Here is a 15,519-nt window from a genome sequence, read left to right as displayed (position 1 = left end):
TGTTATATCACCTTTGCTTAGCCCTGACTTCCATTTATACACCTCTATCATATCGCCCCTCACTCTCCGTCTCTCGAGGGAGTGCAAATTAAGGTGCTTTAACCTATCTCTGTACTCAAGGTTCCTAATGCCCGGGATTAGTCTTGTCATTCTCCTCTGAACTCTTTCGAGGGATTCTATATCCATTCTGTAGTACGGTGACCAGAACTGAACCGCGTAATCCAAGTGAGGTCTTACAAGCGCAAGATACAGTTTTAGGATGACCTCCCTAGTTTTGTAACTAACACTCCTTTGTATGAACCCAAGTACTTTGTTAGCCTTGTTTTGAGCAAATACACATTTTTTACTTTGTTTAAGATTCCTACTTATCATTACTCCTAAATCTTTTTCACAGTCGGATTTCTCTATAACAACGTTGTTCATCTGATATCTGGTTTCACTGTTTACATCTCCTAGACTAAGTACTTTACATTTGTCCACATTAAATTTCATCTGCCATTTTTCAGACTATTCGAAAATTTTTTTTAAAACTTCCTGTAGTTTTACGGAGTCCTCGTCAGATTCAATTTCACGCCCCATTTTATTATCGTCGGCAAATTTACTTATTTTGCTGTCTACGACTATATCAATGTCGTTTATATATATAATAAATAGTAATGGTCCAAGTACTGGTCCTTGGGGTACTCCACTAGTGACGTTACCCCAATCAGTACCGTTAATGTTTACTCGCTGTTTCCTGTGTGGGTAGATGGGTGGGGTTACATATGTGTGGGGTAGGTGGGTTTGTGTGTTGGGGGAGGCGAATGTGTGTGTGTTTTTTAAGTATAGATGTGTGTGTGTGTGTGTGTGTGTGTGTGTGTCGAACCAACATTGAAACCTTTGAACTTAAACAAACAAACAAAAAACTTCACTGTGTTTGGGAGAATTACACCTGAGGTTTTATATTTATGTTAAGTTCAAAGGTTCAGAGTTAACTTACGTAGGTGTTGTCGCCTCTGATAGTATTGTGTCTCACGGTCACAGTATTCTATGTTTTGTGTTTTGAGTATAACTGTGAGGAGAAAGTATGTTAAACCCCTTGAGTACAATAACTTAACTCCTTGATTACGATGAGTTAACCCCATGAGTACAATGGTTTTACGCTTTTAATCTCTTGAGTATAATTATTTAACCCTTTGATTATTACGACTTAATCCCTTGAGTATGATGATTTAACCCTTTCATTATTACGAATTAATCCCTTGGGTATTATGACATGCCCCTGAGTACGATGATTTAACTTCTTCAATACAATGACTTAACCCTTGGTAAGAGAGTGTGTTGTGCCGATCAGCTGACTTTTGTTATTGTCGTGAAATTGCGCTGCTCCAATGTTTACGTCGCTTGAACATTGGTTAGTATACACAATGTTATTTTTTGCCCCGTCTTCCATATCCCTTGTCAGTGGAGTAGATAAAGGCTAACGTGTGATAATAAGGAGGAATATATGGTAATGGTGGGAGGAGAGGAAGAGGAAGGGGGAGGAAGAATGAGAGAGAGGGGGGAGGGAGGTGTGGGAGGGTAGGAGAAAGTGAACAGCGACAGGAAATGCCTCGACGCTTGACTGTCTGACCTCTACTGCATCCTCTCAATCCCTCCCTCTCTCTCACTCACTCTCACTTCAGTCTCCCTCCTTCTTTTTCTCCTCTTCCTCCTCCTTCCCCTCGTCCTCCTCTTGTCACTACCTCCATAACAAACTTTTGGAGAACAGGAAAGGGTGTCAGCATCTCCCCTGCGGTACCCCGGCTTCTTCATTACCTGCCAAGGCTCTTAGACTGGCCAGGCTCATCTGTATTCTGAAGGCACCGTTGCTGATATGCTCGAGCACCGCCTGCAGCTCTCACTCACTTGCCTACTGCACCTACACCACCTGTTGCCACCTCCCGCCTACACCACCTATTGCCACCTGCCGCATACATTCACCTCCCTCCTGCATCCACACCACCTATTGACATTCACCGCCTACACAACATCGCCTGCTGGCACCTAACATGTAAACCACACCAACCACCTACCACCAACACCCCTCACCTGCCACCACCTCTCACCCACCACCACCTACCACCTCTCATCCACCACCACCTACCACCTCTCACCCACCACCACCTACCACCCACCACTAACCTACCACCCACATCCCTCACCCATTTCCCAACTGTAAATGGTGTCACTCTTGCTGGACGTGAGCTCTTAGTGTGTACCTGAGAGGTTGGTAAACAGAGTCGGCACTAACAGTTCTCCTTGCGGGACCTCTTTGACGTGTGTAATTACGGTCGTGGGATTATTAAAATTATCGTTTTTTTTATTACTATTATTAATATTGTTTTTATTTTATTATTGTTTTTATTATTATCTTTGCTGTTGTTATTGTTATTATTGTTGTCATCATTATTATTACTTTTTTTTTGGACGTGTAAAGCCTCAAGGTCGGACACAAACAACAGCAGCGTCCTACATACATGAGGTGAGGTGGTGGAGAGTTTTCCTTGTACACCACAATCAAGCAGGCTGGTCTCTCTCTCTCTCTCTCTCTCTCTCTCTCTCTCTCTCTCTCCCTTCAATCAAACCTCTTTCTCTCCCGCTCTCTCACCCTGTTCTCTCTCTTCTGACACCCTCTTTCTCCTTTCACTCAGACCTCTCTCTCTCTCTCTCTCTCTGACACCCGCTTTCTTTCTTTTTGACACTCTCCTTGTCTGTTTTTCCTGTCTCATGGTCTCTGTCTATCTCTCTTTTCCTGTCTGTCTGTCTTTTTTATATCTCCCTTCTCTTTCTCTCCTACCCCTCATCTGTGTATCTCGGGTAACCTTATACTCGTATGTTTATACTCTTGGGCTCTCTGAGTCTCTGGGGCATATACACGTATTTGTAGCTAGGTCAGGTTAGGTTAGTTTAGGTCTTCAGGTTAGGTTAGGTCATTTTAAATTAGGTCAGGTCAGTTTAGGTTAGGTTAGATCAGTTTAGGTTAAGTCAGGTTAGGTCAGGATCAAGTTAGGTCAGTTTATGTTTAGGTCAGGTCAGTTTAGGTTAGATCAGGTCTGTTTAGTTTAGGTTAGGTCAGGTCAGTTTAGGTTAGATCAGGCTCAGAGTAGTTTAGGTTAGGTTAAATCAAGTTAGGTCAGTTTAGGTTAGGTCAGGTCAGTTTAAGTTAGGTTAGGTCAGTTTAGATTAGGTTAGGTTCAGGTCGCTCTCTTCTACATATTCAATTATAATTTTTCTTCTTCCAGGTAAGTGTCAACAATAATCATGAAGGACTGACAAACTATCATCTTTGGGTGAGTACAATATACCCACCATTGTTCATACATAAATTAAATAATGCAGTGAGTTTCCTGGAGGTGATTCACTGATTCCTGTGTTGTTATACGGGTGTTGGCTGTAGGTCACTGATGGTGGGTTTAATTGGTGAGTGTTTTATCGCATGTGTTACCTGTGTTGATGTTGTGATGAATAATGAGGTAATATTTATACGCTGGCAACTTTGGCACGGTAGCGATTATGTTTGGCCAAATTTATGAAGCAATTATTTTATTAACTTAGGTGAAGGGCGTGTTGTTGGTGGTGTTGTTGTTGTTATTGTTGTTGTTGTTGTTGTTGTTATTGTTGGTATTAGTGTTAGTATTGTTGTTGTTCTTATTGTTGATATTATTATTATTATTCGTAAATGCAGTCTACATTACTTACTTAGTAGAATATGTAAATAAGAATAATAAAAAACCTTACGATATAATGTAAAATTTTAGGGCGTGTGATGGTGTTCCAATAATGTATGCCGGGAGCCTTGTATACCACCGCCCTACTCTGTAATATCTTCCTGGAAACCATCAACCCGTCTGCCCGTCTGCCAGGAACCCCGCCACTCTGTTTAACAAAAATAAAATACCAATAATAACGATAATAATACCACCTTTGGAATGAATCTTTCTATGGCATAATATCGTAAAATATTCCTGGAATGTTGTGGTATACTTAAAAGAGTGTTATGAGAGTGTGTATGCTTGGAATAAAATAAAGATCTGGGTGTTTGTGTGTGGGGGAATCATGCGCGGTTGGCGGGTCCCTCAGGCGGATGTGAACAAGACGTTTTCTTTGTCTTCAACCTCCTGTTCCTAGACCTCGTTGGTGACACTGGAGCGTTCGTGCATTTCAATCCTCTCCCTCCCTTCCTTCCTCCTAACTCACCCCTCCCCCCTCTCTCTCTCTGTAGCTTGTGTTGGTCTGATATACGTGTTACTTGTTACAATAAACCAAACTTGTAAATCATAATCACGAGAGACTGGTAATAGAAATTGTTGGAAAGAATTTAGTTTGTTTACATTTCTTACGCGCCGAATGATCTCACCGGGGTAGCTTATTTTTTGTCTTTTGTTGATTGTTTTTTAAAGCATATCCTTCAATTTCTTTCTTTATTTGTTTTGTTTTAGTTTTCTGATGAATGAATAGAAATTGTTGGAAAGAATTTAGTTTGTTTACATTTCTTACGCGCCGAATGATCTCACCCGGGTAGCTTATTTTTTGTCTTTTGTTGATTGTTTTTTAAAGCATATCCTTCAATTTCTTTCTTTATTTGTTTTGTTTTAGTTTTCTGATGAATGAACCAAGAAATCTTCAAATTTATCTATAATTATACATCACTACTACTTACTACTACTTTGCTGTCACTCGGAATCGACTATGACGACCATCGAGCTATGAGAGAATGATATGAGTTATTAAGGATGTCATATAATAGGGTAATAAACATCATATCTCCTGAGTGTGGGAAAACAAGTGCCTGCAGTTGAAAACGATCCAGTCCGCTATTGTCTTAAAGCAGTGGTCCTAACCTTCTGAAGGCTCTGGGCCACATTTGTCATTGTAAATACAGTGGGGGACGCCAAAACTTTGGATCTACATTAAAAAAAAAATCTCATATATACTGTACAGTTATTTGTAAGTTTACACGTCTAACCGTTACCAGTAACCGGTACATAGTTTTTACATTTACGATTTACTCTTGGACAGGACGTGTGTATTTACCCCAGTGAGAAGGCTGGCTCTCTCATGCCCGCTCTGGGGTAAATACACACAACAGCTGTATCAAGTTAGTACACACGTCCTGTACACAACAGCTGTATCAAGTTAGTACACACGTCCTGTACACAACAGCTGTATCAAGTTAGTTACACACGTCCTGTACACAACAGTTGTATCAAGTTATTACACACGTCCTGTACACAACAGCTGTATCAAGTTATTACACACGTCCTGTACACAACAGTTGTATCAAGTTATTACACACGTCCTGTACACAACAGCTGTATCAAGTTATTACACACGTCCTGTACACAACAGCTGTATCAAGTTATTACACACGTCCTGTACACAACAGTTGTATCAAGTTATTACACACGTCCTGTACACAACAGCTGTATCAAGTTATTACACACGTCCTGTACACAACAGCTGTATCAAGTTATTACACACGTCCTGTACACAACAGTTGTATCTTATTACACACGTCCTGTACACAACAGCTGTATCAAGTTATTACACACGTCCTGTACACAACAGCTGTATCAAGTTAGTACACACGTCCTGTACACAACAGCTGTATCAAGTTAGTACACACGTCCTGTACACAACAGTTGTATCAAGTTATTACACACGTCCTGTACACAACAGCTGTATCAAGTTATTACACACGTCCTGTACACAACAGCTGTATCAAGTTAGTACACACGTCCTGTACACAACAGCTGTATCAAGTTATTACACACGTCCTGTACACAACAGCTGTATCAAGTTATTACACACGTCCTGTACACAACAGCTGTATCAAGTTATTACACACGTCTTGTACACAACAGCTGTATCAAGTTATTACATATTTTCATTAATTTCATTTTTTCAAAGAATCCCATATAATTCAAAATTTTCTAATAAACCGCGTCTCTATGGTAACACAACAAGAGATCGGATCCCCCTTCCTAGCGTGTTTATAGACAGGATCAAAAGTGTTTTATTGCACCTATAATACTTCCTTTCATGACCACTAACTGACACACACCGTTAGTTTTTCTTATGTCTCAAATTATGAAAAAGTTTAACTAACTTCGGGAGTTTATCTTTGTGTCGTAGTTCGATCATCACATTTAAGGTTAAGAGGAAAATTTATCGTACGAATGTATCAGAATGTGACTCCAGGACAACATTCCAATGAAAACTGGTTCAGTGGTTTTCATGTATGAATTTAAAGGCCTCAGTCTGGCGTCGTGAGTGTCCTTGTCTTTGTGTGTGTGTGGGTGTGTGGGAATTTAAATTTTTTCATGTATGTGCTGTGATATTAAAATCTTGAACTTTTAAAACTTCCGTCTTTGAAATCTTATAATATTACGTGTGTGACGGATTCAACTTATTTTAAACTACCTTCAAAAAATCACTCCCTTCAAAATCACAAAAAACATGTCATTCAAATTTTGAGCTCTTGATCTTTCCCAGCCTTCAAAATCATTCGCTTATCGTAGACTCCAAACCTGAATCCCTCTTCCCCCTCCAAGACACACGGGGCTAATAACAGGCTCAGGTATCCAGGTTGTGTTAATGAGAAGTTAAGTTAATTACAGGTAGGCAGACGTTCTCCCCCACCTGTGATAGTTAAGAAGGTGAAATCTCTCTTACTAAGTGTGATGGAGGATGTGTGTGTGTGTGTGTGTGTGTGTGTGTGTGTGTGTGTGTGTGTGTGTGTGTGTGTGTGTGTGTGTGTGTGTGTGTGTGTGTGTGTGTGTGTGTGTGTGTGTGCACTTTTAAACAATAGGGCCCCCTCGAGAAACATCCTTAGCCTATCCTGTCTGACCTGTTCCAACCTGTCCTGCCCTAACCTGCTCTCACACCTCCCCTGCTGCCCAACACACACCTACTATCCCTCCCCCCTGCCAGGCCCTAATAAGAGTCCTTTCTTCCCCTTCCAGGCCCCAATAAGAGTCCTTTCTTCCCCTTCCAGGCCCTAGTAAGACTCTCCCTCCCCTGCCAGGCCCTCCCTATTAAAGAGTCCCTCCCTCCCCTGCCAGACCCTGGTAAGACAACCTCCCCTCCCTTGTCAGACCGTCCCCCTGTTGTTATTATTATTATTATCATTATTATTATTTATTATTATTAAGAAAGGTTTAAATATAACCCCAAAAAACTCTTGGTGATTTTTTTAAACTACTCAATGACTGACTGACTGACTTACTGACCAACTAACTGTCGGAGAATTTCGCATCCCCAATCCTCGTGCTCAAGAACTTAAGATATTTTTTTCAGTAATTAACCCCTATACCCCCCTCCCCCACACCCAATAATAATAATAATAATAATAATAATAATAATAATAATAATAATAATAATAATAATAATAATAATAATAAAGTCTATAAATATATGACAACACCCCAGACTAGAATTATTTCAATAAAAAGTATAACTGTATAATTACTGAGACGATGATTATTGTGGAGCAGGAATAACGCTTATATGAGAGAGAGAGAGAGAGAGAGAGAGAGAGTATGCAGTACTATTACAACAACACACAGGTTATTACCGGATTACCAAGGTGAGGGAAGTGAGAGAAGACGGAGAGGAGGGGAGGCAAGAGAGAGGGGACTATTTCTCTTGGTTGTGTGGTTAGTACTGCTGTCTTACCCGTATGGACTAATGACTGACTGAATGGCTGACTGACTGGTTACCTGACTCCCTGGCTAACTCCTTGACTGACTGACTCCCTGGCTGCCTCGCTGATTCCTCGACTCACTGACTACCTCACTGATTCCCTGGCTACCTGACTGAGTGACCACCTCACTAATTCCTTGACTGACTGCCTCCTTGGCTGACTAGCTTGACTGGCTGCCTGGCTGTGTGTCGCGTGGGGTCAGGCAGCGAGCGAGGGTCGATACCATGGACTGAGTCTGATGGGTGTGGCGTGCTCACCTGCCGAGGGGTAATTCACCTGGTCTGGCGGGCCATTGTGGAGGGAGGGGGGGAGGGGTGGCCTACCTGTTCGGGCCAGCTTCCTGCTTGATGTAGTGGCCCTGACTCATTGTTTCAGGGTATGAGGTTAGGTTAGGTTAGATCAGATCAGATGAGGTTAGATTAGGTGATGTTAAATTAGATTTAGTAAGGTTATATCCTTTTTTTATATCTTTTATTTTCTTATTTTTATTTATTTACTTATTTTTTTATTTTTACTTTTACTTACTTTTTTTTATTCTTTAATTCCCTTTCATTCTTTGTTCGTTACTCTCTCTGTGTCAACTTGGTATTGCATACTTGTGAGATGGGGAAGGTTAGGGGTGGCGGAGCGACTGAGAGAGGGAAACTGGTTTATGTCTGAGGGGAGGGGTGGGGGGTGTTAGTTTTTTTAGTTTAACAAATTTATTGGCAGAGCTTGTAGTACAGTTTGCCTATTCTGAGTAATTCAGTCAGGTCTTGACACTGAGGGTGGTATCACTTCTCACTGCCACGCAGGACAGAGGTTCATACACAAAGAAATACATCATATTCATTAACAGCTATAAATGTATAGAGGTCAGATTCATATGGGTAATGTCACTGTTCACTGCCATGCAGGACAGAGGTTCGTACACAAAGAGATGCATCATATTCATTGACAGTACATATACATATATATACACACACACACATACACATATACATACATATACACATATACATACACATATACATGTGTGTTAAAGAATGTAGGGCCTCACACACCAAGGGGAGACTGAGGAGGTGGAAAACTGTGGAATAGGGATAACTGAGGTGATAGGGTTATGTTGTTTCTTATGGCTGACTGTATTACTGCCTACACCAAAGACACTTATAAAGGACAGTACTCTACTCCATACACAAGGGAATTGAGAACTAATGATAACGGTTCTTCGTATATTAACGACGTTACTCAAAATGAATAGTTATACTTTCAAAACAATAACCTATCTTCCTAGCTAGCTAACCAGGGGTCACATGAATCACAATACATTTCGTGAAACGGATAAAACCTAAAAGGTACTCACATTACATCCTGCCATGTGAGATGACACCGACACTTAACTCTCTCCATAACCAGACTGTCTTTTTCAAACTGTAGGTAATAGACAGCTACCAAACAGGGAGGTACTACCGCCTGGGAAGATATTGGAAACATGATGTATTGTCTAATGGTTGACCCTGCTGCCATATGGCATCACGAAAATTGTGACCAAGTCCCAGGTTGGTGATCTGACGTTCTGCCTCATTTACACACAATTGCAGGGTCTTAATTGTTTCTCTTACCATTGACAACACAACATACATACAGTATATTGTTTCTCACTCTTTTTTTTTTCTTTATGGTTCTTTATTATTATTATCATTTTATTATTATTATTATTATTATTATTATTATTATTATTATTATTATTATTATTATTATTATTATTCCTACTACAGTACTACTACATTCCTCCCAGGTCCGATGTGGGTCAGTGACCTGTGCCCGGGTGGGCTAATCCCCATAAAAAAATAACTTTTACGCCCTTAACTCATGAGTCATAAAGGCAAGCATGAACTTAGCATGCTTCCCTGTTGGGCACTGTAAACGCTTCTGCGCTTCACCTTACACAAGGATGTAGGGGAGTGCCCAATAAAAAAAATAATAATAATAAATTAATAAATAATGCGTCGCCCACAGGTTCTCTTATTGGTTCAGGCCTATGGTATTCACCCTCACAAATCACTGCGATTGGCTCACGCTCGGCGGGAAACACTCATGACATTGTTACAAGGTTAGGTTAGGTTATGTTAGGTTAGGTTAGAGACATCTTACTTCAGTTAAGGGACAAACAATGCCTCTTATACCCCATAACTGTTAAAGGGAGGGTGGGAGAGGGAGGGAGAGAGGAAGGGTGAAGGAAGGAGAGGGGAAGGGTGTGGAGACTTGACACGAGTGACTGATAACAAACACTCTCTTATCAGCATCTTATCTCAACACAGCTATGATATATAGACCTGATGTTTTATATGAGGGTCGTTTGGGTGGTTAGTTGGGCCCCAATGGTAGCAGAACCTGTCCTAATGGGCCCCAGTGATAGTAGAGTCTCTTCTAATGGGGCCCAGTTATAGCAGAGTCTGTTCTAATGGGCCCCATTGATAGTAGAGTCTGTTCTAATGGGGCCCATTGATAGTAGAGTCTGTTCTAATGGGCCCAGTAATAGCAGAGTCTGTTCTAATGGGCCCCAGTAATAGCCGAGTCTGTTCTAATGGGCCCCAGTGATAGCAGAGTCTGTTCTAATGGGCCCCAGTAATAGCCGAGTCTGTTCTAATGGGCCCCAGTGATAGCAGAGTCTGTTCTAATGGGCCCCAGTAATAGCCGAGTCTGTTCTAATGGGCCCCAGTGATAGCAGAGTCTGTTCTAATGGGCCCCAGTGATAGCAGAGTCTGTTCTAATGGGCCCCAGTGATAGCAGAGTCTGTTCTAATGGGCCCCAGTGATAATAGACCTCTGTCTTATTAAACCCCAGTCCTATAAAGCTCCAGGCTGGGTCATGTTGGTTAATTTCACGTAAGAATGTGGTAGCTACGTTAATTTTACATTATATGAGTCTTTCTCTCCTTATTTAACTGTAATTCACTGTATTTGTTAAATTTATATCATGTTAACCTTACCTGCGAACTTGTTAACTTGCACTACGTTAACCATACCTGAGTATTCATTTAGGTGTATCGTGTTAATTAGCCACAGGTGGTTAATTACCAAACACCTGGGAGAAAGCAATTCAGCATTGACCTCACCGTGACAAGAATACAAAGTAGGAGTTGGCTAGGGAGCTGCTGCAGTAGGTGAGGGGAGACAGGGGGTGAGGGGAGATGGGGGGTGAGGGGGGCAGGGGGTGAGGGGAGATAGGGTGAGGGAGACAGGGGGTGAGGGGGAAGGGGTGAGGGGAGACAGATGGGTGAAGTGAGCTAGGGGTGAGGGGGGAGGTAAGATGGTCAGTTGAAGAAGGTAGGAATCGATCACTCCCACACACTCTCTCGCTCTCTCTCTCCATCCAAAATACACACACACACACACACACACACACACACACACACACACACACACACACACACACACACCAGTATTACAAGTTCTTCTCTTCATATCCGTCTTAAGAGTCATGTTGGTTAATATGTCGTGAAGGATTGTACACAGACAGCCAAACAGACTCACACAGACATACACAGACAGGTAGGGAGGCAGACACTAAGATAAACAGACAGACAGACAGACACTTAGACATACACAGACAGGTAGGGAGGCAGACACTAAGATAAACAGACAGACAGACACAGACAGAGGGTCAGAGGTCAGGGGGGTCTAACGATTGAGAGAAGGGGAGGGAGGGAGAGAGAGGGAAGGAGGGAGTAAGAGAGGGAGGAAGGAGTGAGGAGAGAGGGGAAGGAGGGGTGGGGGAGAGGGAGTGAGGAGAGAGGGAGGTGGAGTGTGGAGAGAGGAAGGAGGGTGTGAGGAGAGAGAGGGAGGCTGGGGGTGAGGAGAGTGGGGGAGGCGTGATGGGAAAGCGGAAGGAGAGAGAGAGAGAGACTAACACACATCTCTCAACTGTTGAAGTAGCCCTGAAAGCAATATACTACAGTACACACACGCACACAGGACGATGATTGGTGACTGTATCTATGAGGGGGTAACTGGCGGTGACCGTTGTACCCCAGGGTGACCTTTGTACCCCAGGGTGACCGTTGTACCCCAGGGTGACCGTTGTACCCCAGGGTGACTATTTGTACCCCTGGGTGACCGTTGTACCCCAGAGTGACCGTTGTACCTAGGCAGGACCGAAGGACTAGCCAGGGGCGCGGGGGTGGAGGAGACCCGGCTGTTTCAAGGCTGCCGCCACTGTCTGCTCACAACACACACCTTCGCCCAGTTTATGTCACTCAAAACACTCATGGGAAGACTCTAACTCGTCAGTCATCGTCATGTTGTGTCTGGCTGTGTTGAGAGTACTGTGAGGACGGAGGCTGGTGATGACAGTCCATGTGTGGTGGGTGTTGTGGGTGCTCGTGCGTCTGGCAGCGTGGGGCACGATTTACCCTCCCCCCTTCCCCTGTTCGTGACACAGGCTGGATATGGTAGAGGGAATGAGTCGATTTTTTAGCTTTTATTGGCAATGACAGCTATGTCTGTGGCAGTGTAGCTGTGGTGGGGCGTGTCCAGTGTATGGGGGAAGTATTTTAGCTGTGGTGGGAGGCTGAGGTGACCCGGTGGCAATTGTTGAAGGTAAGGGAGGAGGAGGTAGCGACGAGTGGGTGTGTGGGCCCAAGGAACCGGTGGTGGGGTGTGGAAGGCGAGCCCTCACCAGGCACAGTGTGACCCCGCCAGTGTTGACGATCGCACGCCAGCTGCCGTGCCAACCCGCCACACGCGGACTACACCTCTCATGAACTTACTCCTGGACAGTGATGGCTGACAAGAGTCCAGGAAAGCCGCCACCCTCCGGGGGCGGAGACGACCGTGGTCGTCCTGACAAACACAAGCGGTCGCTGCTCAACAGGGTGTCCTTCTTCGAGCAGGTTTGGTGGGGACGAAACAGGTCTCCTTCTCTAGAAAGGAAAGGGTCACCCATAGCAGAGCGCGGCAGATCCCCGTCTTTAGAGCGAGGTGAGGAAGTGTTCGCTGATGAGATGGAGGAAGGTCCCGGGAAGGAGAAGAGGAGGCGCCGGGAGAGTACCAGCCCGGGCAGGGAGACGCCCCTCGACCAGCGCCGCTCCTCCGCCAAGAGTGATGAAGACTGGGAGTTGGTGGAGCCGGAGGACGAGGCCACGTCCACCTTGGCTGAAGACATTGAGCGTCGTCTTGAGGAGAGACGAAGAATGAGATCAGGCAGTATGACACCGACCCGCGAGTGGGTACAACTACGACGAGGCAGCGACGACCAAAAGGTGCCTGATGAACGCAGGGGGTCCACCCCGGAGCCCTGGGAGTCAACCTACTCCACCAAGGAAGGTTCTCTGGCCGAGGAGATCGAACGTCGGCTGGAACACCACCGTCAGGAGGTGCGGCAGAAGTTGGTGTCCCCCGTGAAGGACTGGCCACTGCTGCGACGCTCCCCCGCTCAAAGGTCCAGCCGCGGCACCACACCAGAGAGAGAGACGCCAGACCTTGGCGCCAGCTTCACCAGCAGGAGCCGCACCACCAGCGGTGACCGTAGGAGGAGCCGGGAGAGAAGCGCCTCCCCTGGTCGCCACACTCTGGTGAGGGAAGTGGTGGCAAACGCCGAGCGTCGAGGTGGTGAGGCCACTGCCGTCACCACCACCACACACACGGCCACAGTGTGGACAAGTGAAGATGGTGAACCTCACGTAGAAACACACTCCACTACTGACAACCTTCAGGAGGAAGACCCGAACAGTGAAGGGCGTGACGTGTTCCAGCGTGTAGAGGAGGAGGAGCATGAGAGCGTTGAGCGTGGTGAACGCAAGAGATATAACCGGGTGGTGGTTCGACGCAGCGTGGAGAGGACCATCACCACCACGCCCTCCCCGGAGCCCATGGAGCAGGAGCAGCTGTCACCACGACTGTCCAGCCCCACATTAGACCCCGCACCTCAGGCCCGCACCACCCGCAGTAGAACACCTTCAGGACCAAAGTCACGTCTACGCTCACGGACTCCGTCAGTGGAGCGCATCCTGGAGGTGGAGGAAGAAGAAACGACGGCTGTGTTCCTCACCTCTTCCACCGACCCTCGCGTCCTGGACGATGAGAAGCGTTCAGATACAGACACTGGCAGCGCCTCCCCAGAACACGGCGCAGACAAGCTCCAGAGCTCAGACGAGAGCGCCAGAGAATCCGGCAGGGATTCCAAGAGCCCTGAAGACCACCTGACGATGGAGACGGTGAGCACGGTGCAGTGGGAGGGCGGCGCCAAGGGCGAGGTTCAGAAGCACAGCACCAGAGTGTTGATCCGCGACCGTGATCCTTCCTACACCAAGTACGTCATCACCTCCCGCACCACCTCCCGCGACTCACTCTTCTCGAGCCCCAGCAGCGAGGATGCCCCCAGCTGGGACGGCAGCGCTCCCGCCTGGGCGTCGCGCACCACCCTCCAGGAAGAAGACGAGGAGGACCACGCCCCCAGCAAGTTCCGCCTACGGTCTCACCAGTACCAGGAACACATCTCTACCCTGAAAGGTGAGCGCGGGGCGGGGCACACATAACACTGATGACACAACATTTGGTCGCAATACTCAGTAAACAAACCGCAGCTCCTGACCATCGTAAAAGAGCAGCCCAGAAATCCGTCGCTTTAACTCAATAATCTCACTAACCTCTCGTCTAAAACTCGAAAAGTTAATACTCATATACCTCAAACTCCTTCTCCCGGGGCCCTTTATAAGTCATGGTATCATATGGCATCAGCTCCCATGCCCTCTCACCCCCCGGGCATCACCTTAACCTGTGGTCCCGTTCAAGGAAATGATAGAGTGTTATTATTTTAATCAGACCTCTGGCGTGACGGGGGATTACAGGACCTTTGGGTTCTGGCAACACTGATGTGAACCACTGCAGTAGAAGTCTTTTCCCTATTAGGTATTTATTTTATTATTGTTGTCTATTACCTATTTGGCATTGTTATTTAAGGTCTTCCCGATTATATCATTACTAGTTCGATTATATTAACCTTATGTGTATGATAATAAACCTCCGTGAGTACAGGTGGTATCGTACTCGAGGGAATTAATTGTTCGTCGTACTCAAATGAACCCAAACAAGACATTTAAACTCCAAATTATGTTATTCTCAAATCCTATTCCCACCAATGACAGCATTTTTTTCACCCAATTATACTAGGGATTCCAACCCAATTTTGGTCCATCCCGATTCAGGCGTTTAAACGATTAGCCTCATCCCTATTAGGAGACGGAACACTATAGACAGAGTCAATTAGTACCGCGTCGTTGCCTCCCCTCCCCTCATTACCCCTCCCCTCTCCCCCCCTTCCCCGCGTCCTCCCGGCGGCTTGGGGTCAGCGGGCAAGGACGTTGTTTCACTGCTACCGACTGTGTTGTTCTGCTGTAGGCGACTCTCTCGGCTCCCTGTCAATTGCTGTGTTGTTTACCTGTGAGTTCTCTCTCTCTCTCTCTCTCTCTCTCTCTCTCTCTCTCTCTCTCTCTCTCTCAAAGACCTACTGTAGTACATACATGCCTGAGAGCACCTGAAGATTACGCACCCTAGTTTATTTCACCTAAAGATTCAACACCCGAATTCTGAGAAATTATACGTTGGATGATAGAGACGAAATTATATAACGTGGGATTATAGAGGTGAAATTATATTACGTGGGATAATAGATGTGAATTTATACGTATGGTTATAGATATGAAATTATACTACGTTGCATTATAGAGGTGAAATTATACTTCGTGGAATTATAGAGATGATATACGAGAGATAATTATGATATCAAAATAGTGATTAGACCGTAAAGGC

General features: G+C 45.1%; 1 protein-coding gene across 1 annotated transcript in view; it reads left to right on the top strand.

Moving 5' to 3' along the window:
• LOC121854283 (serine/arginine repetitive matrix protein 2-like) overlaps positions 1-14,246 on the top strand; it is a 28,510-nt gene extending 14,264 nt beyond the window's left edge. Inside the window, exon 2 of the mRNA XM_042348852.1 lies at positions 12,490-14,246. Within this exon, the coding sequence (XP_042204786.1) occupies positions 12,490-14,246 (1,757 nt within the window). The remainder of the gene's footprint in view (positions 1-12,489) is intronic.
• The last annotated feature ends 1,273 nt before the right edge of the window (positions 14,247-15,519 follow it).

This window comes from Homarus americanus, unplaced genomic scaffold (genome assembly GCF_018991925.1).
Source record: "Homarus americanus isolate GMGI-L3 unplaced genomic scaffold, GMGI_Hamer_2.0 scaffold50564, whole genome shotgun sequence".
In the NCBI taxonomy this organism is placed as follows: Eukaryota; Metazoa; Arthropoda; class Malacostraca; order Decapoda; family Nephropidae; genus Homarus; species Homarus americanus.
Note: the sequence above shows the minus strand (reverse complement) of the source record. Positions and strands in the feature narration are given on the sequence as shown.